Source organism: Pollicipes pollicipes, unplaced genomic scaffold (assembly GCF_011947565.3).
Source record: "Pollicipes pollicipes isolate AB1234 unplaced genomic scaffold, Ppol_2.1 Scaffold_5724;HRSCAF=6776_pilon_pilon_pilon, whole genome shotgun sequence".
Classification (NCBI taxonomy): Eukaryota; Metazoa; Arthropoda; class Thecostraca; order Pollicipedomorpha; family Pollicipedidae; genus Pollicipes; species Pollicipes pollicipes.
This window is the reverse complement of record NW_023596746.1, coordinates 36,662,820-36,690,160: the sequence shown is the minus strand read 5'-3', so window position 1 is coordinate 36,690,160 and position 27,341 is coordinate 36,662,820. Positions and strand designations below refer to the sequence as shown.

Sequence of the window (27,341 nt, the reverse complement as noted above, 5' to 3'; positions counted from 1 at the left end):
TAAAGTATTGTTTGTTTTTGTTCTCCGTGGTGAAGACGAGCGGCTCCATGGTGTTATACTGTGCCGAGTCTGAGCGCTGCATTGATCGATAATGACATGGCCAGCCACGGGTGCATGTATACTCAGAAGCGGCCACACAGACAGCCACAGCAGCATCACGGGTGGGGCAGCTGCCAGCTGCCGAGTCAAGTCAGATCAAGGTCACACGTGCGTGCGGCCGTTAATGAGCAAATGGGTTGTTAGTTAGCGTGCGCGAGGTGATGACGTGCTGTAGACAGCGGCAAAATTGCGTGTTGGCTGCCATGGGTCAATTACGAGTGGAGACTTAACGATGGCATACCGCCGCTGCCATTCCGTGGCGGGCGCGGTGCTTGACGTCGTTGACTGGATGTCATACAATTTAGACAATGGTGACATATCAGCAATCACAGCAGCTGACATGAGCAAAGCCTTCGCAGCGTCGACTTCGACGTCATTTTCAACAGGCCGGGATGGTATGACATTGATCCATCGTGGTTCACGACCTATCTCACTGGATGGAGTCAGGTGGTTAGAGGTGGTAGTACAACCTCCTTCCCTGTCCGCCACACATGGCGTACCACAGGGATGGACAGCCGGACCGATCCTGTTCAGTCTTCTGACAAACCACTTGACGTTTTACCTGTTCGACTGTTGGGTCATTATGTGTGCTCACGACACCCAGTTGCTGGACCGAGCAAAAATAGATGACCAAAACCTCACTGCTCTCCGGGGTCGAATTGAGCGCGCCTTGGTGACCACGGAGAGCTGGTTCTGCTGCAACTCTCTTAAAATGAGCCCTGTCCCTCCAAAAATGACTTTATTCTTATTGGAAGCAGACAAGATATAAAAAGACAAAAAGTTTCATTTGGCTATCGCCAACGCCTGCATGTCACCCTCTCGCTCGATCCGGCTGCTCGGTGTCGTCATCGACCCCGCTCTGTCTTGTGACTCACACGTTAGTCGAGTGGTCAAAAAGTGCAACGCTCTTTTGATGTCGCTATTTCGCCTGCGGCATCACTTCACCGAGAACATGTTAAAGCTTTTGATCGAAACCCGCGTATTCCATTATGTTTGGTATTGTCTTTGATATAAGGATGCGCCGCCAAAAATGAGCTGTGTAGGTCCCAGAAAGTTATAAAGTTTGCTGCCAGAGACAAGGCGTTATAGTTATGGGCGCTGCATGACATACAGCAGTTGATGCGCACTAAAGCCCCGAATCATCATCATCATCATCACCATCATCGAGACACGGCGTCGGAACACGATCGGTACAGCACTTTAGGCTCTGGGATGGAGCCGAATTTAGCGGTTAGTCAGCGTGTGGGACATCACCTATGCCCGTAAGTTCTTAAACTACCATAACGGGCCCTCGGCATTGCGCAGCATGATTATCGTCAGCTCCTCGGTATCCCACCGTGCCGCTCGCTCTACCGAAGCAGGACGGCTGTGTTAACCGCCAGCTCCTCGGTATCCCACCGTGCCGCTCGCTCTACCGAAGCAGGACGGCTGCGTTTACCGCCAGCTCCCCGGTATCCCACCGTGCCGCTCGCTCTACCGGAGCAGGACGGCTGTGTTTATCACCAGCTCCTCGGTATCCCACCGTGCCGCTCGCTCTACCGAAGCAGGACGGCTGTGTTTATCGCCAGCTCCTCGGTTTCCCACCGTGCCACTCGCTCTACCGAAGCAGGACGGCTGTGTTTATCGCCAGCTCCCCGGTATCCCACCGTGCCGCTCGCTCTACCGAAGCAGGACGGCTGTGTTTATCGCCAGCTCCTCGGTATCCCACCGTGCCGCTCGCTCTACCGAAGCAGGACGGCTGTGTTTATCGCCAGCTCCCCGGTATCCCACCGTGCCGCTCGCTCTACCGAAGCAGGACGACAGGAGCTACCCAAATACCGGCTGGCGTGCTCACAGCAGGGACTTTCAACGCTGAGTGTCGTCCTGGTGGAAGGGACTGTCAGTCAGTGTAACAAGAGTGCCGCTGAGTACCGCTCACTGTCCGCCTTCAAGCGTGTTCTGAGGGACGTGAGCAGTAGGGCGGAGATTGGAGGCGCGGTGATCTTCCGGATGATGCACACTCTGTGGTGTTTCTGGTCGTGTACATTGGTTTTAGTACTTCGGGCAGTAATCGTGCACTTCCTTTTGTATTCAACTGCATAGGTATCCGGCGATGAACTGCTTTATTTTGTGTTGACATAATGTACAGGACACAAATCCTGAAGGCCCACTTGATGGATAGGTTTTAGATCACATACGCACGTGCCTAATGATTCGGAATATTATCCTCATCAGTAATGATGTATATTTTTGCGCCGCTCCTACCAGCCATTCCCCGGCTGTCACCAGGTGTTATCTATGCCTGAGAAGGACCTGAGGAGTTTTTGCTGTAAGCATCCAGACATTCTCGTGCCCCTCAGGAACCAATAACACGAGACGATGAATGAGAAAATAACTGATAAAAACATTGTTAATGAAAACATTGGATAATCATCGACGACAATAGTCCTCCTAAAAATTTTACATTTTCTTTTCAAACATTCGGTCATACTTCTAGGAATCGCTGCTTAACCTGCATTATTGTTCCACGTTACTAGCTAGTGAACTGGACTGGCCACCACGCCATTGGTGATTAGTGGTGGCGCATACCGTCAGGGTCTGAATACATGGTAACTCTACTACAGAAAAAAGCGACACTCTCCGACGCTGACAACATTTTCATTGTTCACACTGTTGTCAATGCCTGCGCTGCAGCACACGTCAATACCGCCCACGTCAGCGTGACTTTCTGGAACTGCTGTACGCGAAGCAGTCTGCTACAATGCAATTTGGCGGAACAAGTGACGCATGCGATGCAGCCCAACACAACCGGCACCCAGCAAGGGAAAGCTATGCCAAATGTGCTCCCAGCAATTTCAAACAAAGACATGCTTCGGACCGTGTTCCATAATTTGCATGCTTTGGTGGATTTATTGCATAGCCAATACGGGGTATGTACTTTTAGATGCTAAGGCCATTGAACGTCCGTTGGCTGTCTACTGAAATGCCGTGCTGGTCACGACTGCCCGTGACCACACCGACATTGGCCGTTGTTCTCGGGCGGTTGCTGACCCAAATTTGCGTCTGCCTAAGCATCAATAATGTCCTCTGCCGCAGCCGCGTGTTCCCATTCGTGCCTACCATGGCAACCGTGCTGTCTGCCAATGGGTTCTCACTCCTACGTACCATGATGACCGTCTACCATCGGCGCTGTTTGCCATTCGGTTCTCACTCCCACCCACCATGATAACCGTCTACCATTACCGCTATCTATCAGTGGGTTCTTAATCCTACCAACCACCGTGACTTGCCATTCCAACTATCTGTCAATGAGCTCACACTCCCACCTACTATGGTCATCATCTACTATCGGCCACTGGCATCGATAACCGTCTGCCATCGGTCGCCGTGCCGCCGCCGGCTGCTGCTGCCTGTCGCGTGTCCATGACCGGGCACGTCGGACCGCACCGGGCCGATCGGGCAGGTGCAGTCACTACCGACGCACGCGGACCGCACCGGGCCGATCGGGCAGGTGCAGTCACTACCGACGCACGCGGAGGCAATCGATGTGACGTTGCGGGCGAAGGCTCGCCGCCGGCCGTCGCTGCACCTTCCCGTCGCCTGGCGTCGCCACGTGACGTCACGACACCGTCGCCGCCGACGCGCCGCTGCAGTCGACGGCGACGCGACGCGGCGTGGCGGCACTCTCGGACGAGGTGGATCGCAGCCGGCGGCCCGGACGAGCGCCATGGCGTCGGACGACGAGGCGGACGAGCCGGGCATTAGCGACGAGGTGGACCGGTCCGGCAAGTACGGTGAGTGGTCCACAGACTCGCCGCCATTGATTGGTCGGTCGGCCACAGGTGTTCGCGCGCCGTCGGCCGACCTCGGCTGGGTGTGTGGGAGCCGTGACCATGACACGTGACGTGCGGGGGCGGCACGGGGTGGTCAGCCGTGGCTGGCGGCGAGCGCAGATCTGTCGGTCAAGGGCCACTCCTACGCATCAAGATCCTGGTTCTGATGTGTCGGGTTAGGGAACTACGTGTGCACTGATGGAGTTGCCATTAACCTGTGACCGCACCCCGGCGTGCCAGCGGTGTGTTGGGTGATTGTAGGTGGAACAACTGCACGGTCTATCATACGCTGTCGTTTTAAGGTGCATGGTGGGTTTAAATAATTTAATCGCTGTGTCTAGGGGTTTGTAAAATTTACATCTGTATAAACAATGTATACATATATATATATATATATATATATATATATATATATATATATATATATATATATTGAAAATGTCACAAATTGGCGAAAAGGAAGTACCGTGATCAAAATAAGCTCAACTGCATCTTACTGCATAACTTCAGCGAACTTGATTCTTCTAAAGTTGATGTAAGCTTACCAGATGCTTAGGTGTGCCTAAATTACACAATTACTTGGACATCTCGCTTTGTTTACTTGTGTAACCCACACGGATCAAAGAAAGCTAACGTATTTGAAGACCAAATAGAAGGCACATTATATACACAATTCACACAATATAGATATCATATACACAAATTACACAGTGTAATTTGTGAGTCGTTAAGGCTACGCCTCGATCTACTTCTAGATAGTATAGATCACAGGAATTCGTAGGAGAATTCTGAAAGATGGGGTGTTCTGTGCTATTCAAATCATTTTGATTGCTCATTTATACAGCTTTTAGTATAGATCAGTGGAGATGCTGAATAGATCCAGACAATTTATATTGTTCCATCCCAGCCATGTCGTGAGTGGCACGGAAAGAAGCGCTATGGACACCCCAAAACGCGCCCTGGGGCGTCGGCGCTTTACTGTCGACGCGACGCCGACAACCGCTTCCATCCGGATACGTCGCAGCCGCGCCGCTGTGCCTGACAGCTGTGACGTTGACACCCGGAACAAACGGCGTGGGAGGTCACGGGCCGCGTGAGTTACGAGCACCGAGTAACGATCGCTGCCGCTGCTCAGGGGCGCACCGAGAAGAGGCTCCATTTCATGCACACGACATTAAACCCGGACGTTATACCAACCCGTTCCAGAATCCATCGCGATAAAGTGCGATGGGGTGGATGGTGGGGTGGTTGGGGCGGGGGGGGGGGGATGGAGGTTCTTAAAACCAAACCCGTCTGGTGTGCTCACGCGCCGCATACTCACCGCGATGCTCACCGAGCGTCTTCGGTGGGCGGTGCATCGTGCATCGATCCTGGGACTCAAGGTTGGCCAGCTCATGAATTGGCGTCCTTGGAGACAGCAGCTGTGCTTCGCTTACCGCCAGAGCTCGGGCCTACGGCCCAGGCGCAAGAGCTATCTTGGCAGCTCGAAGCTAAGGCTCCGGCGCTACATTTTCTGCCAGACCTACTACCTGTGCTGCTACGAGCTAGGTCTCCAGCGCTGCGCCTGCCGTTAGAGCTAGGAGCTGGTGCTTCGGCGCTGCGTCTGCTGTTAGAGCTCGAAGCAAGAGCTCTAGCGCTGTGCCCTGCCACTAGAGTTTAAAGCTAGGGCTCCAGCGCCGTGCCTGCTGCTATAGCTCCGAGCTAGGGCTCCAGCGCTGTACCTGCTGCCACAGCGCAGAGCTAGGGCTCCAGCGCTGTGAATGCTGATATAGGTCGGAAGTAGGGTTGCAGCGCTGCGCCTAGCTTCAGAGCTAGGAGCTAGAGCTCTAGCAGACCTGTCAGACCTATCTTGCAGATCTACAGGAATCGTCAATGCTTGTGGGAGATTACGGCAATGTTGAGTTCGTGATGAGATGTGTTGCTGTAGGTAATGTTACAGATCGAAATTTTCGTCAACAGTTGAAAACTTGTTTCGCCTCGCACGCTAGATGGTGTCGGTGTTCAATTATGCCTGTGTGTCATTGCAGTACGTGACGGTTGTCACAGTGCTACGCGTATCACATTTACAAAGGTATGATCATGATCAGAACAGGGACAATTGTGGAGTGATGACTGTTGCAAGCCGCAAATTTAACATTAAGAACAGTGCAAGACCGAAATGGATTGGAACTGAGCCATCATTGAGACACATTGAAGTCAGACTGCTGTAATCTGCGACAGAGTGTACAACACCAATACATGCCAGCAAAATCACAACCTAGCGACGGTTCTTGCAAATGTTCGAGGCAAGCAGCCCTCGGGTAATGGGCACATTGTTGAACGTTTTAGGTAGCCCAGGGTTTTGAGTGCATTTGGACTTAGCGTCCAATGTACTACCACCTTAACAATTACACATAGATTACTTTCTTGCAGGATTTTCCTGACTACAAAATGATCAGTAAGCTATTATGGGGCCAGTTGCATATATGCCATTTCGTCACAATTTGATCGTGCTGATGACAGCTAAGCTCTATGGTGAAAACTCGGATCACCCCTGGCCTGGTCGTAAATGCGGACCGAGAATGAGAGGAACACGAGAAAGCAAAGCCAAAAGTGCAGGTGCTCACAAGCTCACACAAGTTTTTACAAAGCTATCCAGTGGCACAGCTGGATATTTCTTCTGTCCGCGTCGCATTCCTTCCTCTCTTCTCCCCGCGTCGCATTCCTTCTTCTCTCCCCCCCCCCACGCCACATTCCCTCTTCTCTTCTTCCCGCGTCTTCTCGTCCCCAGTCGGCATCGACGGGTGCGTAATGAATTATTTCACCATTGGCCATATGGCTGAACAATCACCGTCATAATTTTAAAAAATGACTTGATAGATTGGAACTGGATTGGAACAATCCAATGACGCAAATGATGTGGATACGATATTAAAATGAGCGGTGGTAGCGGTCATGTCAAAGAATACCTACCAAAGAATTTCCACATCAAGCGTTATCTGTGGTCGATAGCAGCCTCAAGCGCAATAAACTATGCAGTGCAAATTGCGATGACATACAAAATACAATAGATAACCAAGCTCTTGACCGGGAACCTTAGGTCTGCACTGGACTCCTTGTGTCCTGTTGTTGCGGACTCTTTGATCCTTGTTTTTGCGTCGAAAGTTTTCCAGCTGGCGATCTCTGGAAATCCCTGTGGGTCACGCACCAGTGTCATGCAACGTGTTCCGCGCCCCGGCGCCGGGCCAGCCTCGATCGAACACGCCCCAGCCAACCTGAGCTGGCGTCCAGCGGCGCCAGCCGGCCGCGCCGACGGCTTAAGTGGCCGCCAGATGGGACGGGCGCTGCCGCTCGCAGGCCGTGGGGTCCCGGTGGTGGGCTCAGCTATTCTCGCAACTGTGTTAATTTTTTAAGGGCGACGATTTGCTGCGAAAGAAGCGCATTCGGAGACGCGAAGTTCAACCATTGGAGAGAGTGGTTAGTCCACAGCGCTCCGTCACTGCCAATCATGCATTGTAGACGCTATTAAGGAGCAAACGTCGTAAATGTCACAACGGAGGTGAGGGGAAACGACGATCCAACTTCCCAACTGAAACATGTTGAAATAGGTAAATAAAAATTGGGTAGGTTAGCACGTTTTTGTTTCCATATGCCCTTTACTATCCTGACAAACATGTTTACCCCCCTACTATAAAAGTCCTGGAGGTTCCATCACGCTCCACCCTACCCAGCTCGCAGGCGATAACCCCAGTGTGGAGCGCACCGCTGATGGTGTTGAGCTTGGTATGCCAGTATTAAACAACCAGTGTGTGCTTCGGTCAGGTTTGCAAACAGCGCATATTCAACTTGACCTTTCCTTTGTTTGTGTGTTAAATATATCCGCAATATGCCAAACCGTGGTTGCTTGACAGGTCATGGAAACGAAACGTGCAATGTTATCAGCCTGTTATCAGCCAGCATAAATGTGTACCACATAATGCATGCCCCACCCTTCCCCGCCATGGCTCAGCAGTCGGCGTGCTGCGCAGCACATGCACAGCTGACGGTATGGTTAGTAAAGTGCATTCCACGGTACCCATTCCGAAATGAGCCGTTGGGGTGGCCTGATCGCATTAGCCGACCAGAAAGGCGAGTCTCGCGGAAAGGCATCACCAGCGTTCTCGGGTGTCCCGAGCTCCGTGACCGAGGCTACCGGTCGGCCAACGGCGTGTTTCGTGGCGCGCCGCCGCGCTGTCGACGCGGTCATCCTTCGGACCCGTGCGCGACTGAGCTCCCACGCCACACTGGCTCAGTCGGGAGAAGCGAGTGCTGTGACGGATTTGCACCACGCTGCTTTATACTGATTCAAATGCATGCAATAATCCGTGGGTTTCGTGCGTGACGCGCCCGAGTTTAAATAAGTGCGTTTTGATGTCGGACAATACGCACTCCAATATTGAAGGTGAGTGTGACGGAACGTTTTGGAAAAATATGAAATTTAATAAAGGGAGGCCACCAAAGTACGGCTTTTAAGCATTTGTTACATCGTAAAATGTCAGGATAACGGTGACATGGCTATTCAAAGTTTAATTTCACCATGCAGGAGGTAGTAGACATCTGGCTTCTTCAGTAAGGGGCAGTGTCGATTCGGCAGTGTTAGTGGCGTGAAGTTTCTTCGTACCGCAAAACCCTGACCGGACGTCGCGACATGAAGACATGAAGCAGAACCGCGTCCATCCGCCGCTAGTCGTCTGGCCCAGTGAGCTCAGGGCTTTCACAGTGGTCGACGCATCAACACTTCCATCAGGCGCAGAGGCCGTTACAGGTATGCAGGTGTTACAGGGATGGGTTGTTACAGGTGTGTAACAGGTGGATGTAGGTACCTGCCCATGCTCTGCTTCAGGCGAACGGGATGAAGAAGCGACGGGAAATGTGAACTTGAATTACGTACTATCGTGTGATTAAAAGCACAAGCACAATGCAGTTCTGAACTTCGACAACGACGTCAGTCGCTGCCGATCTACCGATGCTCATCTCGATGCCATGCGCGCCACTTTTCTACGCTGGCGGACCAAAATGGCCGTCAGCCCCAGGCCGAGCTTGTCGTTGTGCCGCCCAGTTCCGGGATCTTGCGAGGTTCTTTGTACAATACGACTGGGATTCCTTCGGCTTGAGACTTTGGGCTGTGTCAGTCACCGTACTGGCGGCCGCCCGGTCCGCATTCGCTGTGTCTGCAATTCCAATACGGCCACAGGCTTTCCTCCCACATCTGAGTGCCATGGACTTTGCTCTTCGTTACACATGCCCGAAAATCCAATCACGTGGCATATTTTAAGAGTCCCCCATAATCTGAGTAATTGTGCCGTCCTCAATACTACGCGGTCGGCAAGAGCAGCTACGGTGCCGACAAAGCCAGCCGCTCGCCGCCCGCCGCTCGGCATCTCTCGAACAGCGGCTCGTAAAATGTTTATGAGCTCACACACCTCGCATTTTTCCGTCGGATCCGGCAAAGTTGTGCGTCGTCAAATGCGCAGCTCAGCTGTGATTTCCACTTAATAGCAGGACTAGAAAGAAGCCGAAATATAAGAATTCGACTCGATCATTGCATTCCAGTAAATACTTCGCTGCGTAGAAAAGTACAGTTTTGTATTGCTCTCGATGAGTATACCGCAACCTCAATGTGAATTTCGAGGCTACACCCGGATCACCCACCCATGGTGGATTACTGTGGGTGGGTCTGTTTTACATGTGTACGTATTCTGTGGGGCGGACACAGCATGGGCAGGACAGTGCAGTGTTATGGAAGTGGACTGGAAGGGCCATCAGGCTGACACATGATAGGCTGATGGCGTGTTTCAAACTGCGACGATGATGACGCATCAGCAGCGCAGCACCATGATGGAAGACGAGATGCCCTGAAGCTGCTTCGCATTCAGCTCTATCCAGCCAGTCATATGGCGCCATTTCGGCAGCCGAGCGGAGTGCGCAATGTTTGAACCTGGTCTCAAGTTTGGTTTAAACCAGCGCTATGACGTCGCAGTCGTCCATGGCACAGCTGAACGCAATTACAATGTAATTGTGCAAACGAGTGCAATGTGATATCCTTCGTAGCGTGGCCCTATGGTAACCATTTCACTAACAATCCAAGACTCGACAATGGTATGCTACGGATTGCCATGATTATTTAAGCCTTATGCACCTATAACCGATTCGTCTAGCTTGTGAGCTCACATGCGTGACGTGAAGCTATTACGGAAAGCATATGAATGCATGAACATCATGGTATAGATCGCGTTTTGCCCCGGTGCAATCAATAAGACCGCCTGGGTGTACGGGGCTTGTTCAGCTGACCGGACTCGCTGGGTGGTGTTGGGGCGAGCCCTGCGGCGGTTGACCCGGCCAGTCACGTGACACCCGTAGGTACCTGGTGAGCCCGGGGCCATGGTCTGACCAGCCTCCCCCCCGCCACCCCACCCCAACACTGTGAGCTCCACCCCAGGAAGATATCTACCTCACCAACTGCATTCAGAGTTTGCGTAGCAAGGGGTGTTCAACTTAGAATCACTAAACGCAAAAGTAGAACCGCCTCACGTTATTCACTCTCTCGTAAGTTGACGAATGTGGAGTTTGTGTACACGAACAAAGGTTCCTTCGGCCATCGTGCGTCCGGTGCCTATAAACAAATTCTGAGCAATATATATTAAACGCGATTAGTCCAACACGATGGAGCATAACGAAGCCATTTCGAAAAACAACTCTTGACTACCCGTCACCTATTTTTAACACCGACAAAAAACAGGCACCATTAATCAATATCAATCCACCTCACATCGCGCTGCTCCTTCGGTATCAAGCTACAGCGGACGTGCACACCGTGTAAACACGGCAATCAATAGTCGGCAACGCTGCTGCCAAAGCCCGCACCGACCGCCAACGGGTGGGTGGTGGTCGGCTTGTTTAATCAATGCCTCCAATTCGAATCAAAGTGCAGTAAGCACATGCATGGCTCTCCCCTGCACAACGCACAATGCGTTCAAACGCGATATTCTGCTCTTTGGAAAGGCGCTGTGGCAGGCGCAGGGCAACATGCTTGCGGTCGTGTCAAGTCCTGAACACTGTATTGTGCAATCTCATATGAAAAGCACACTTCCAGTTACGTCGTATGTTTTAAAGGAGGTGTTCCACACTTGTATGCGGTTTTGGACTGAATTAGCCATCCGGAAGATCATTCAATGCAGTTCACACCCCTGCCCTTCTCAAGATCTTTACTCCTCCAGTTTCTGAGCCACACGCCCGTGAAGATGCGCAGGCCATTTCGAGGAGACTATTCACCATAGCAGATCCACTATCCATAGGAGAGTCACCCAGGTCATGCTATTCCATCAGCCATGTGTCATTGAAGGCCAAGACAAATATAGTTGTCGAGTCGTTCATACCTGGCGTTCGTAAACAAGATTTCCAGATATATCTGCCACCAATTGGCTGTCAATCAATGTTGTGCAAATTACGATGACTAGCCAAACAATGGTATATTCAAGAGCATATTTACTAAATCGATAACTGAAGTCGTCTGGGGCAGTAATTTTCACTTGAAAGCATATAAATAGATGAAGTGAGCTTATTTCATCATAGCATTATTTGTATTCATCATAGCATTATTCATAGCATATTTCATCAAGCATCACATCTGATGCTTGCTTTGACATCTTCAAATGCGGAACAATTTCTTTTACCAGCGCCCCGCCAGGAGAGGGGAAGTTGACTTTCCCCATCGTTTTTTCGAGCGCAGGTCAATAACGAACAGTTGCAGCAGGACGAAATTTTCAGTATCTCTTTATATATCAATTTGGCATCCTTTGTGCGAACTTGAAATTTTGATCTACCAGGATCAGTGACGTAGGTCAGGTCAAAGAGGTCAGCTTCGAGCAATTTTTGTGCATTCATAACTTTTTTGTTGCTCACTGACCATAGTGCAAACATGTTATAGCGATAAAACATAATATTAATTAACGTTTGCATCTTTTGAAGCTTTCGAGAGAAAAAAATGCAAGGTCGGTGACTTGACTTTAGGTTAATTTTTTCTATTTTTCGTAAAAAATGCAGATGTGCGTTTTTTGTGCAATTGTTATGTTTGTATATTATGAGAAGAGTGTTAACTTACATGCACAACCACCATATGACCAAAGAGCACATGATCCTTGCCCAGGTCATGACCTATCTCTACAGGTACTTTCAGCAAAACATGTCGTGGGCTCAAAATAGGCAAATTTATTAGTATTTTTGACGTAGCAGTCAAATGCTCTACTGAACACATGTTGCGATGTCATTCTAATGCACAACGAGCTCACAATAGGTCATGTGAAGACATGCAGGGTCATATATGGTCATCCCATGTCAGTGACCTATGTTGCTAGTAGTGAAGAGGCTTGATGGACGGGTGCGACGCGTATAACCGATCTCTTATCGTGTTTGTGTAGCTGATGGCGTCTAATGTCGTGTACCAATGTGCCTGTTCTGTTTTTTTTTTACAAATACATTGAAAAGCACCGAAGGAACTTTGTATAAGGTAGACATCAGCTTCTATCCACATAAACACATTGTACCGGTCACATAGACACGATTAGCACTTCAGTGTCTTTCTTCATTTGGATGGTTTATCAATTTGACCTAAGGTAACCTCAGATGACCCAAAAGTCACCGCTAGATGCTATTATATGCTATATTTGTGTCAGGAATACTTCGGTACAATAGCGGCACCAAATAAAATGAGCTTAGTCGGAAGCACATTGTGAAGAAAAGTATCGTTCTTGAGGGACATGGGTAAACAATTTTGTACGGTGACCGAATCTGACCTGACCCATGTGGAGTGGCAGAAATGGCCATTGTCTTCCCGCAGTCTTAGCGCTTATTTCCGTGCCCTCAATACCCCATTTGACGTGTAGACATCGGTTTTCACTGCATCGCTCGGAACGAGCGTCTTTGGTCTTCCATGCCCTCTGACGACCTAACATTTTACCTAAGGTCAAATATTTGGCGCGTATCACTCATCTAGCGCGACGTTCAAGACGGTATCTTTGCTATTCTCACACGGTGTCCGGAAGCTGGGGATCCCAGCGGGAGGTCAACTTACTACCCCATCCCCTGACCGGGAGTGGTTTCCTCGGACCCCGGCGGCGCGCGGGTTAAGGGCGGCCAGGTATTCGTCCTGGGCGCTCAGTTGGTCGGAGTCACTGCATTCCGATTTATTAATCGTGGCAGTGTGGGTCTGGGTCGCTTTAGGTGCTCGCACTTTTCCCCCGACTGGGAAAACCTGAGGCCGGTGGCAGAAGTCACGCTAAGATCAATTGACAACATATGATAAAGCGGACGGCGCCGAGCAATGCGGCACATAAAGCTTCTGGCGCAAAATTTTGTCGTTGACCCGGAATTTCACGATCGGTATCACGCAACAAGCCCTGCCTAACGTGGGCACATATTCCATCTGTTCATAAAGATAGGGCTGAATCTTGAAGACTTGAAAAACAAAGACACTTATGACGTGTAATTCATGACTCCGCAGCAGCGTTTCCTGGCGCAGGTGTTTTCAGTTCATGTTTTCAGTCGTTTGCCGTGCCGGCCAGCACCGCGATCAGCGCCGAGGTGGCGGCCGCAGGCGAACGCTGACCGCCACCGGCGCCAGTGACCCCGCGCGCCCCGGGGCGACGCCGCTCGTGACCGCGTGCCTGCGTTTGTGATTGGCTCGGCCGGGTGCCCACATGCTGGCAATCTAACCGTCTCACAGGTGGCGGTATGCCGGGCCCGCAGGCCCGCACAAGTGCGCGCTGTCTGACCTGGCCGCGGCCCCCGGCGCCGCTGTCGGCAGAGCCCACTGAGCGGCCGGCGGCGCCGCACCACACGGTCAGGTGGCGTTCCGTGGCCGGCGGCGCGGCAGCCTGCGGGTTGGTGCGGTCGGGTGCGAGTGCCGCACGCGTGGGAATCAGGCGGCAGTCCATGCGGGGTGACGCCGGCGATGGGTCCTCTCGCCACCCTCGCCGGCGGGGCGTAAGCACGGCCTGGACGTGTGACGCCCCAGCAGTAAAGATACAGATCTTTCGAGACTTCCAGTCAAGTGCAGCACCGCGTTTCGGACTCGCGGGGGCTGAGTAGAGCTGGGCATGAGCGGTCTGACTCGCGGAGGCTGAGACGAGCTGGGCGTAAGCGGATACAGGCGTCGCCTTGTGTTCAACCTCAGGGTTTCCTCGCTGGCAACGATGGGGTCAACCCCCTCAAAGAAGGATCGTGTCGAGGAGAAGCCGGCCATCAAAGGTGACGAAGAAAAGCCCAGTTACGGGAGCATTGATCAAAGTTCCACGGAACCGACGGACCAAAAGAGCCCAGAATCAAACACGACCAACGGCGCTGCAACGGCAGACGCTGAAAAAGGCAAGGCTAGTGAAAAAGCGAAGACGCAGAAAAGCGGAGGGAGTAAGGAACGACTTATCGACGAGGACGGTGAGCTAAGACATCACGACGCGGCAATACCGCAATCATCTCATAGGAATTCCCGAAGTACTGATCTGGATAAAACTATTGCGTAAATGCAGTTTTCACAACGTTTTACTGCGTGGTGTATAAAAACCTTAAGTGTTTCAAAAGCCAAGTTGTAATTCTTACATATAAGCCATGTTCATGATGCATGCACTGAACAGTTTTTTGAACAGCCCGATGCACTTGATATAGAGTATTAAAAACCTTTTTTATGAAACTGTAGTATACAGTAAACACTGGCAAGGAAAAGCTGATGTCATTCAATTCCATTAGCATGCAATAGGTGAACCACGTATATTCAGCTAGATAGTTTGTTGTATTAGACGAGATCCTTTATAAACGTTTCTTTAGCCCACGTCTCTAGCTCACCCAAATTCTACGAAAATACTTAGCCTGGTAATCAGCATTGTGAATTGGTCAAAAGCGTTGGATGCTGGCTACGTCATCGCTGCTTACTTTGGCGCTGCGGAGGCAAGTTGGGTTTGGAGGTTTATTTCTTTCAAATATCATTTATCTTGGATCATGTTAAGGTGCACAAGCTTTGTAAGCGCTCTGCGTAATGTAGGAAAGATCCGTAAGTACTCCAAGTGAGCTCTCCAAGTATTGCGTACCTATGAACAGGGACGCTGCAGGAGTATATAATGCTATTTTGTTGCGTCTGCGCTAGAAGTGCTGCCGAATGTTTTAGAAAGCTGTGAAAAGTTTGGTAAGATGATATCTGACGTATCTTACGCCTGTCCATAAAAGCATGTTCATGCTTGTGGCCACCCAGCCGCGATTTTACCAGATTATGCGCCTTTACAAACATGTTCTTAAATCTTTGCAAAACATTGCAAGCCGAAAACCGCTAGGAAAAGGTGTATGCTTAAAAAATACTAGTGAAAAGTTTTTGGAAAAGCTTTGAAGTCTTGCACCGTAATCCTTCGTAAAAATGATTAATTACATTCCGTAGCAAAGCCAGGGCTCATGCATCAGTTTCAGCAGAACTTACAAGCAATTAGAAGGACGCCGCCGTAAATGCCCTCAGTGATTGTTGTGTTGCAGACACACTTCCCTCCGCGATTGTACCACATCCGTTAAAGTTATCCGTGTCACTGCGTGCCGGCGTAAGTCAACTGAGAGCGTTAACTGTCCCTTAGTCCACGGTAAGCTCGCGGCTACAATTGTGGTCTTGTTAGCACCTGTAGGACTCGAGATTAAGTATGCCATCTGCCGTGGGCTTATGCCGAAGCCAGTTAGTGTGCCGGGCACCAAGCATGTTCTGCCACCTGCAGGCATTCGTGTCTCTCTGCCACTTGTGTAATGTGGTCAAGCATGCACTATATATTAGAGAGAAGGTCAATAAATGTTGCGAGACCCTTTGCAGTCGGTGCGCTCCGAAATGCCAAGTAACCATCATTACCGAAAAGGTACGCCTTGATGTTTTCATCGTGTGAACGTGCTCACGCTTGTTCCTTAATTGCAGGCGAGCCCAGAATATATGACCCAGATTTTACCGGCCCAATCAAGCAGAGATCATGCACAGACATACTGTGCACAATTCTTTTCATCGCCTTTATAATTGGCTGGGCCTGCATCTCCATATTTGGTGAGTACGCTGTGTTGACGTACGGTTTGTCCTTACCAACGCACAGCAAAATATTGCCACAGTGGTGTTGGTAACGTGCACCTGTGGCAATGGGTAGCAATGTCAGGAAGGGTGCTTGACAAAAAGTGAAAATAAGTGAGCAGACAACGTTTTAAACATTCAGAGAATATTGGGGAGATGTTTTGCAAAAAGAACATACGCTATATTCTTTTCATTAAACGGTGTTAGGGTGTTGTTAGAAAAAACGCATGCTAACATTGCGATTTGTTCAATAAATGCTTGTGGTCTAAGGTTGATCGCAACCATCATCGATCTTCTTGAAAACCTTGTGCTTCGTTCGCCAACATATCATGCGGTTCTCGACAGGACCTATTTCACCCGAGGCAAAGATGTATCCCGCGCTGACGACCATTTTTTAGAGGAATGCCAGGCACTGACGCGATGGCTGCTGTGCCTGTTGCCCAGCGCTGATCTACGGCGACCCCCAACTGCTGCTGTACCCGACTGACACGGCGGGCAAGAAATGCGGCCACGACCCGGGCGTGGAGGACAAGCCCTACCTGCACTTCTTCGACATCTCCAAGTGTGCCAACCCTGTAGCCTTAATCGCCGGCTGCCCAACGCTGCAGGTTAGGAGCGCGCAAATAACTTTACAAACTGTTGGTTCTGGCAGTACGCCGTATTTCGTCGGCCATCACAGCAGGTTGGAAGACCACTCTGAAAGAAATATGTTTTGGTTAGCAAAGTCAACGTTACCTGGATTTCCACGTGAACTTTGGTGCAATTTGACGATAACCGTCAATTACATAAGCGTCATCCAACATTTCAGTGGATATGCATTCTGTACATCAGCGTTCCAAGCATCCTGCCTCAAACCAACCAGCCTAACAAAACCTCGTCACGTAACCGACAACCATAAACGCAGCGGCACGATTCAGACGCCACTAAAACCAGAGGGTGTCGTGCATGGACTTGGCTACAAGTCGGGTTTTCACAGGCTTTGTACTGAGCGGTGACGTCACTGGTGCCGAAACTTCAACGTGGCGTGCTCGTTAGCCGCAGGACGCAGCGCTGCGGGATAGCCGAAATATCGGAAATCCCCACACAGATAATAAACAGCTGATAGCAGGAGGTGCATAAACCAGCAAAGCAATTAAGCATAATTCAATGACAAACATGATGATGTAATTTGCAAGTGGATGCCGTAAACCATTGGGGTCAATGGGAAGACCCGATAAGCGTAAACGTACACACGGTACCTACACGAGATAAAACTTCCTGAACATCGGGTTTTCTTCATTTCGACAATGAACAAACTGTCAGCGGTAGTTATATATGACCAGTGTGCCTAACGCGTAGAACTTAACGCTGGATATGATGGTGCGCTTTACCAGCTTATGCGGTCAACATTACAGTGCAATCGTGTTGAAACTGAAAACCACTACGCGAGGACTGTTGCAGAGATGGGTGGCCGTGATATCGGACTGCCTTCGTATCGATAATGAACAAGCTTTTTTGGGGAAAAGGTGGATATTATCAGACAGCCGAATGTGTATAATTTTATGGGGTGTATCACGATGTGCTAATTGCAGGTATGTATGCCTAACAGTTGAGATTGTATCGGCGTGAAAAGGGAAAGCGTTCACGCGCAGGCTGTTTGAGACTATGCAGCCTGAATATCGGGCTCTACCATTACCATGTAGCTACATGTAAGCTGGTGGTCTATGTGTATATCTGAGAACCGATCAGGTATAGCTAAACGAAAAGCATGAGCATATGCCTTGCAAGCTTATATTCAGCACAGCCGTTGAAACTTGACCAGCATGGGAAGGGAATGCGCCTACGCGGGGGAAGGGCTACAAGGGCAGCGGATGAGTCCCCGACTTTCTTAAAATTTAGCGTTCACCCAGTGAGCCTCAACTGGAAAGAAGTAACGAAAATGACTATGTCCTAAGTGTATTGTAATGGCTGACCGCTCAAGGATGCCACGTACATCATCACACTCGTCGCTAAATTATACTCAATCCGCTCGCTGGTCATGTACATCTGACACAAATAGTTTGCTCGTTATCGGTACGAAGGCAGCCAAATGTTCCTGCCGCCCTGTGGCGAATAAGTCTCCTGTGCACTTCCTCACTTTTCAGGCCGTTACATTTCAGTAGTTTGCCTCATGGGCTTAAAAAGCACAGCATGTACGTCATATATTATACGTAAGCGGCTCGTGTGCCTGGTGTACCTCCCGCTCACTGATTTGTTCATTATCTGTGTGAATATTTCGATATTCCGGCTGCCCCCCAGCATTACGTCCGGTGCCTTCCGTCCGGCTTCTTTCACATCGAAGTCTCTGAATCAGTATCGTTACGTTAATGTGAAGCGAAGATGGAGATAGAATCACTGGACGTTTTCGCCTCTCTTGGTTTTGATTAAAGCCTAGGCCATTGTCTAATAAGCCGACCCACTTCAGGTGTGCGTGAAGAAATGCCCAAGCACCAATTTCTTCGCCTCACCGTTTGCGTCTGAGGAGCAGTTGTGCGTGCGGGATGTGCGCGAGCGCTTCTACTGCCGGCCGGGGGTCGACGCGACGGAGGAGGCCAGCGGCGGAGGGTTCGCCCGCACCTGCCAGAGTCTGCTGGCCAGGGACTGCGCGCCGTACACCGTGGCCAGCGCACCAAGTAGGTCCCCGGCACAGCAGCCAACGCCCTAAGGTGGCCCCCAGCGCAGAAGCCAGCACCAAAAGTAAGTTCACGGCACAGCAGCCACCGCACCATGCAGGTCCCCGCCACAGCAGCCACGCACCAGGAAGATCCCCGCCACAGCAGCCAGCGCCTCAAGAAGGTCCCGGCGTAGCAGCCACTGCACCAAGTAGGTGACCGGCACGGCAGCCAACGCCCCAAGTAGGTCCTCGGCACAGCAGCCACTGTACTAAGTAGTTCACCGGCACAGCAGCCAACGCCCCAAGAAGGTTCTCGGTACAGCAGTCACTGCACTTAGTAGGTTCCCGTGCATAGAAACCGGTGACCACGCAGGTGCTGGATACGTACAGCCCGGTGGCCTCTGAAGTAGGTCCTCTTCACAAGGGCAGGCGTCTCTGATAGGTCCCTTAAGCCGTGTCCAGCGCCCCATGTAGGCGCCTGATATCGTAAACGGGGCCCCAGGCAGGCGCCTGATATCGTAGCCGGCGACACAAGTAGGATTTGCTGCATGATGTCCAATGCCCTACCTACGAACGATGTCCAGTGGTTCGAGCAGGCCTCGTGTACCTTGCCCGGCTCCCCTAGTGTATCCCTTGCTCCTGCCCCGCCCCCCTCCGCTCAAGTATCTGCCTGCATGGTGGCTAGCGCCCCAAGTAGTTAACCCTCGCTCCGTAAGGAGCGCCCCAAGCAGCAGGTTCCCACGTCATGGCTAGTATCCCTAGAACGCCCTGTACACATTGACGAGCTCCCGAGACGCGTTATTATTGTCATGGAGCTTGACCCGAAGAGTAAATCAAGGGGGCTTGATTCTCCAAACGGTTGACAATAACAGATAGTATCACGGACGGATACGGATAGTATCCTATTTTGGGTCCCATAGCCGTGACATTTCCTGGTAGTTATTGACGACTGATACTGAGCTATGCCAGACGGTACCATTTCGATGCCGATACCGATGGCTGATGCTAACCCACAACTATGACTTTCTCTGTCTCCATAAATATTTCCAGTGATACATCTTGGACTTACCAATACAATGCAGCCAAGTCATGTCGTTTGCCTGCCCTGTGCCTACATGCGGATGCATAATCAATGCATCACGACGGTATGGTTTAGGCCCAGGTGCCCTGTCGGGCCCCTCCGCTCGTATTTAACCATCTGTGTACCGACCTTCAGGCGTCCCCCACAAGAAAAGAAAGACAAAAAATGACTAGCCCAATTAAGTCATCTAAATGGGCATGTGTCACGTTGCTGCCTTGTTTGATGTTATTGCATCAACGCCCTGTGTCTCACGCTTGTGTCTCCTCATCGCACAGCAGAGCTTTTTCCCGGCAGTCTTGGACCGGTGCGTGCCCACATTGGGGGCGGAACAGGTCGTCAATGGGACCTTGGTGGACAGCAACAACAAGACTATGGGGGATCTGTCGCTGCAGAGCATCATGACGGCCTGCGAAAACCTTGGCTCCTTCCTCAAAATCAAAGGGGTGCGTTGTAAGATATGAATTGATGTTTTAACGCAGCGCGGCAGAGCGTTTCAGTGGGGTCTCAATTGAGACTTCACCAGATTTTGCGATTCTCATGTTGATAGAGTGATGGAAATGATTCCAAGAGCAGTATTAAACAACGCATGATTTTTAAAATGTGTTATGACACACACACACACACACACACACACACACACACACACACACACACACACACACACACACACACACACACACACACACACACATACTCACACATACATACCCACACATACATACATGCATACATGCATACATGCATACATATATACATACATACATACATACATACATACATACATACATATACATATATGCATATACATACATACACATACATACACATACATACACACACATACATACACACACATACATACACACACATACATACACACACATACATACATACATGCATACATACACACTGAAAACATGTCTTATTGAAATGCGATTGCGATTAAGCTAAGTTTGGTTAGTCAATATTGGCACACTTTGTCAATAATTATAAAACATCAAGAGGCTTCTTATTTTCTTTTTATCGGCAGCATTCCTAGAATTGCTGATCATGCGAAGTATAGGTCATTATAAGTGAAAGAAGCATCACAGACTGCACTTTTTCAGAATGTACAACGTGTTTGCTACCATGAAATACTTATAATGCATACGATCAAGAATGTTGTTCGCACACAGTGCTTGCTGTCTTTTTTAGACTTGTTGCTAATTTTGCACAATATCAGGTGGTGAAACGCGATAGGAAAAAGTGTCGGCAGTTCTGCCTTGTTTCCTCGCTGTGTTTTTTTCTCTTCTTTGACTTGACAATAACATCATGATAATTCCTGAGCGTTATATGTTTTGTGGTCACAGTTCGGTCAGGATGTCGGCAAGGACTTCCAGTCGGCATGGTGGGTGATTGTGGTAGCGCTCATCGTCTGCATGTTCGTCTCCCTCCTCTGGATTCTGCTCATGAGGTGGTTCACCTCCATCATGGTCTGGACTGCACTCTTCGGCTCGCTGGGAGCCATCATATACGGGTACGCCAAGCCGAAACTTCTCTCGCTATCATGTGCTCTCTGTCTGCAGGTGCATTTGCATATAATTGAATAACATTGACTAGCTAGTTCGAATGGCATTGTCATACTAGTTTGCCGATTACCATCACGCGTATTGTGCTTTGCATACGGGTATGCGCATATTGAAATTCAAGATCGCCATTTGACCTGAGTGTTCGCGTGTGGAGCAGAGACCCGTCTCCTAAAACATCATCAAAGGAGCACGTGCGTTTCAGATGTGTCTACACTTACCTGAGGTATGACAGGCTGAAGGATACGGAGACGAACCAGCCCACGGACAACAGCAAAGCGATGACAGTCAACGCCTTCACGTCCAGCGCCAGTTCCCTCCTCCAGCAGAAGAACACGTGGCTGGCCTTCTTCATCTGTCTGGTGGTCCTGGGCGTGATTCTGTTGCTCTTAATCATAATTCTCTTCAAGCGACTCAGGATCGCCATTGAAGTCATCGAAGAGGCCAGCAAGTGAGGATGCACAAGTTTGAACTTATTTTGAGTATGGCAATGTTATAACTGAAAGCCATCGGCATCATAGACGCTTTCGCTCGTAACAACGGTTGGACGTTATGCGTGGAGGAGGAGCTACTCACTAGAAGGAATGGGTGGAGCAAACCATGAACCCAGGTCTGCACACGCTGACTGTGGCAGGAAAAACGGGCACTTTTGGAATCACCCCTGTCGTCAACCACGCACAGCGCACGGGGCTCCCTCGTCTGACGATCCCCGGACAACCCGGGCATCATCAGGCTCTAACGGTCTCCAGGCCAAAGGCTCTCCGAACCAGATGAACCAAACGAACCAGGCGATCCCTGCACACCACCATAGGCTTAGGGCGTACCCAGGCTTTGACGACCCCTCTCCGACCCTCCAAGGCGTCCCGAGACGCTGAAGGTTCCTAGACCACCAGGGCTTTCCCAGGCTCTGAGTATCACTCCCTCCAACTGCTAGGACGCCATCGGCCGAGGCAGTTCCTCCCTGGCCATTAGGTCATCTTTAGACTCTGACGGTCCTTTCCCGAATCATCACCACGTTTTCAGTTTGGCAGTCCTTCCCCGAATCATCAGGATGTTCTCAGAGTCTGACGGTCCCTCCCCGAATCAGCAGGACGTTTTCAGAGTCTGACGGTCTCTCCCCCAATCATCAAGTCGTTCTCAGAGTCTTACGGTCTCTCCCCGAATCATCAGGACGTTTTCAGAGCCTGACGGTCCCTGACGGCCCTCCACAGGTCAGTGACGTCGATCTTGACGACGCTGTTCTTTCCGCTGGTACCGTGGCTGCTGCAGCTTGTTGTAGTGGCCTTCTTCATCACCATGGCCCTCTACATTGCCTCCATGGGCACCTCAGAGTACCGCGTGACGGCTCTGCCCGACGACTGCACCAACGGCTGCTCCAATTTCGCAGTAAGCTGGCAACGCTGCTCTGCACGCGCAAACTCGGCAACAGGACGATGACACTGGATATTGAGGTAGCGCCAATCTCGATTTTAGGTGAAGTGGCTTTGCATGACACCTGCTTTTCATCTGGCGTGGCCTGCTCCCTGCTGTAGTCGTCGTATCTGGTCCTTCCACTCCCTTTTGCGTATGGAAAGGAATACAGAGCGTCTTCGCCAGGTGCAGAAATGGGTCGTCGTTTCCCTCAGACTTCAAGTGTTTATGCCACAAAGTAGTGCGTGAACAAATTTATATCTAAATATGATGCGTTGTAGCACCAGTTGGTGCATTTCAACACCTCCTCGTGCCTATTGCAAATGCATTGTTCAAAGTTCTACTGAATATTTCAATTATCATTCCTTGTCTGAACAGCGTTTATCATAACCACCTTGACTGAGCGTGAATGCACATTTCAGATGAATGAAACCTGCAATCCGGAGGAATTCAGTAAGACCTGCCTCAGCCAGTGCCCAGATGCCGAGTGCACCTTCTACGGCTATAACAAGTTCGAATCCATTCCGTACCTACACGTATGTTTACAGGACGCCTGGAAGTAGCAAAATGTCATGCAATGCCACGTTTATAGTTGTTGTGATGGAAAAAGCCAGCTTTTAGTATGACAGAAAGTGCTGTGATACGAAGATATCAGAAAAGCAATGGGACATATTCAAAGGATGCTCAATTTGCCCAAGAATGATCGTCATCAAGAATGAAAAAAACATTAGGGAGTATATATTTATTATTTAAGAATCTGAGGTCTGTGAAAGACAAAATGTTCTGAGTGCGTGCGGCCTCAACCAGTGAGAAGGTACATAAATAGCAAATGATGCAAGCTCTCACATCCTCGACCCGATGCGCGATCTTATGGTGACTGCTGAGGACTGATCAAAACCCGGATGATGACGGCCAAAACGCCAGGTCTCGGCGACCGGCACCGAATACAAAAACAACAGTCATCAGATCCCCACATCTTAACACATGGGGCCGCACATTTACGGAGAGGTTGCACACCACTGAAGGAAGGCATGGTGGACAACACACGGACGTGAATAGTAATACAGCGAAGACCAACTTACAGCACCAACAAGAAGCAGCAAACACCTGGACGTCGTCCACGCATTATGATACGCTTATAAAAGAAATGTTTTTTTATGAAGCGTAATCGAAGCGTAACAAAGATGAACAGCGTTTTGAACAACGTAACTTTCCTCTCATTTCGGGTTGCAAATCATGCTCAAATCTCTTACATCATAATGCTTTGAAACCGAGCAATGTAGATCTACATTCATGGCCGCCAAATCGCCCATTGCTTGTTTTGCATGCATCAGGGGCCGAACAGAGGCGAAAATATTCCGTGACGCCCCCGAAAATATTCCGTAACGCCTCCGAAAATATTCCGTGACGCCTCCGAAAGGTCCGTCCATTGCGTCACCTAGAGACCGAAACGTCACGCATTGTAGCAATGCTGCAGCTGACCGTCGTAAACCGGCGCTCATCGTCACCTTCAACACCGTTGCAGTTCTACAACCTATTCGCTCTGCTGTGGGTGATGTTCTTCGTCTCGGCCATGGGGGAGATGATTCTGGCGGGTGCCTTCGCGGCATGGTACTGGACGTTCGATAAGCAGAAGAACCTGCCCGCTCTGCCCCTGCTCAGCAGCGCAACCCGAACACTGCGGTAACTGGCGCATACGCTCTGTTGATGCTTTTGTGGGAGGGCGTTTGTGAATGTTTTATAGGTAGCATTCAACTTGTGCACGCCCAGAGATTCCTCGGCAAGTTTAACTTAATTTGCAACCAGTATTCACGAGCAAAGCTACGCTGGCATTCCTTGTGTGGCGACTTATTGTTTGTGACTTCTAGCGACATAGGATGACTCATTGCTAGAAAATTTTTAATATATTTGAAAATAGTGTGCATTGACAGCATTGGCGGGAAGAGCCGTTGTTAAAAAACATTGATGCTGAAATTTTGAAAAACCGTTGCATTGAACGCAACGCGTCTCTGCACGAGTAACGCATGCCTTCCTCCAGGTACCATATCGGCACGCTGGCCTTCGGCGCTCTCATCATCGCCATTATACGCCTGATCCGTCTGATTTTGGACTACATCGATAAAAAGTGTCAGCAGTACCCCGGGAACCAGGTACGTGCTCCGCAGCGGTAGCGGCGTCATCGACAGCGACTGTCATTAAGATGGGCGGACGCTGAGATGCGGTGCTCCCAGCCGAGCTGATGTTACGTTTCACTGTTAAACTTGCATTAACAGTGTATGGGGGGCCCCCACGGTGCCTGCGTAACGGTGACCACAAGCGGGTTTCATTGAAGTCCGGATGTGACCTTTTCCAGGTTGTAAAGGTGATAATGTGCTGCTGCAAATGCTGCATGTGGTGTTTGGAGAAATTCATGAAGTTCATCAACAGGTAATCGGGATGCATACAAAACGCATGTGCTTGTTCTGTGTCGGTAATGACAAAGATGATTGACAAACAATAGCCCGATGTCTCATGTAAAAATATTACTTTGAAAAACCCATTTCATTATTAAAGTGACCGACATTCGTGCTGAAGAGGTCGTGAAAAGCAGCAGCACGTGGGCTTGCACGCAATTCATGGTCACGGTGATTGTAATGCACTACCTCACTACCAGAATGGTGGCCTGCAGTGAGGTTAATGCGTTCCAGAAATGCATACATCATGTGTGCCATCTACGGGAAGAACTTCTGCACATCTGCCAAGGACGGCTTCAATCTCATCATGCGGAATATCCTACGCGTCCTGGCAGTTAACTCGGTCAGTACCTACACAATCTCTATCAGATATATTCCAACTGTGTGCAATTTTTAGCCCATTATCCTTTGCACATCTTTATCGCCTTGCGCGTGAAACAGTGCCGCTCTGCCAGCTTGGGGCCCTCTGACGCCGGCGCCGCCCCCACAGGTGTGCGACTTTCTGCTGTTTCTGGGCAAGATTCTGATCACGGCGGCCGTGACGGTCGGCTCGTTCTACTTCTTGGACAACCGGATCCCGATCAAGGGTCTGGACACGGTGGTGCCAGAGACGCAGAACAGCTGGGTGCCCACGATCACCATCGCCCTCGGCTGCTACTTCATCACGTCGCTCTTCTTCAGCGTCTACGAGATGGCCGTAGACACCATCTTCCTCTGCTTCTGTGGGTCGCCGTGTTGGCACTGGTGTCGATTCCATAGGCTACTGGTGCCGATTCCATAGGCTACTGGTGCCGATTCCATGGACTACGACCCGAGCCTTGTTGGCTTGTTTTAGAGAAGCAACGAGGCGAGATGCTGGAAATATCATGCATTATTCATGCATTATGTGACTTCAGCTCTTTTGTTCAGAACATTGTTATATTTGATTCCTAAGTACACCGTTGGTTTATGCTGTTAGTCATATTGGGAGGAATGGGGGAGAGTGAGGAGACGAGCCGTCCTTTTGTGAAAATTTTATTCGAGCCTTATGATTCTGCGCGAACTGAGGGTACATCAAGGGAGATTGACCACACTTTCGGCGGTGCTCCTGTGCCCATTTGCCGCGGTCCGTGTTATACGCACATTGATGGGAAACATCCCACAGATTTCTCACAACGGCATTGCCGTCGCATCTGCCCCAAACCCGACGAAAGTATTCATAGCTGCTTGCGTGTACTAAAGGACACCCCTTCTCTTTTCCAGTGGAAGACATTGAGCGCAATGACGGCTCAGCGGAAAAGCCTTACTTCATGTCAAAGGACCTGATGAAGCTGATCGGCAAGAAGAATAAGCCGCCACCTAAGTCTCCGCCGACCTAGAGTCTGCCTAGGATCAGTACCTGGAGGCGTCCGCCCCTCTCTGTGTTGTGACTATATGCCGACGCCGACGGGGTGCTTGCTGATGCCTTGTGCCTCGGTGTCAGTCCTGCTAAGCTGTGTTTTTGACCTCAGGTTATTGTGATGGCTCTAAATCTGTGCCTGCTGGTCATGTGGCGAGCCATTTTTTCTTCTTGGCTAGGATGAGTTTGCCGAGTTCATTCCGTAATGTTGCAGCAGACTGGTGTGTAAGGTATTGTCGATCATATGTTGTCATTGACACTATTTCAATGATGCGAGAATTAGAGATTAATGATGCCATGGGACTTTAACAAAAGCGGCGCCCTCCATGCTTTTGGTAAACAGTTATTGGTCGCTGCCATATTTTTTCTAAATTCAACATTCTGTTTGCAAGCCATGTCAAGCAGCACCAGGCACCACTGCAAGCGTCCTGTCAATAGTTGCTTCATATATTTAAAAGCCAATCTGACAGCAAGATTGTTTGAAGTCTTTAGTTCAAAACAAACCGCGCTGTAAGCTTTCGTGACAACTGTAAGCAATGTCTTGCCTTAGACTAGAAGCAAGCAGTACGCTGGCAGCTAGGGTGTAGTTTGTTTTGTTTATTGTTGTTGAAGTGCTCTGCACGGCGTTATGAGTTACTTTTGTTGGTGCACTGTTAAACACGTGTATGCACCAACTGCCGTGGCCTTTGTGTACGTATGCTGTGGCAAAGGAATTGAAATTTATCATTCTGTAACATATAATAAGTTAGCGTTGTAGGTTTTGAGTGATTGGTCATGAGTTCAGGTCATACCATGATTTTGGTGTTCATCATTTAAA

General features: G+C 50.0%; 1 protein-coding gene across 2 annotated transcripts; it reads left to right on the top strand.

Moving 5' to 3' along the window:
• The first annotated feature begins 3,755 nt into the window (after positions 1-3,755).
• Positions 3,756-27,341, top strand: LOC119103378 (choline transporter-like protein 4). Of its 2 annotated transcripts, none has more exons than XM_037226894.1 (15): positions 3,756-3,872; positions 15,862-15,984; positions 16,450-16,613; positions 18,449-18,656; positions 20,013-20,161; positions 21,068-21,234; positions 21,489-21,734; positions 22,495-22,669; positions 23,116-23,229; positions 24,219-24,376; positions 24,732-24,843; positions 25,047-25,120; positions 25,381-25,489; positions 25,637-25,868; positions 26,389-27,341. In XM_037226894.1, exons 1-15 carry the CDS (start codon positions 3,806-3,808, stop codon positions 26,502-26,504), a joined length of 2,214 nt encoding a protein of 737 aa, XP_037082789.1. In that variant the 5' UTR covers positions 3,756-3,805; the 3' UTR covers positions 26,505-27,341. The 2 variants fall into 2 exon arrangements, with proteins under 2 accessions (XP_037082789.1, XP_037082788.1); XM_037226893.1 differs by lacking the exon at positions 3,756-3,872 and adding an exon at positions 13,749-14,360.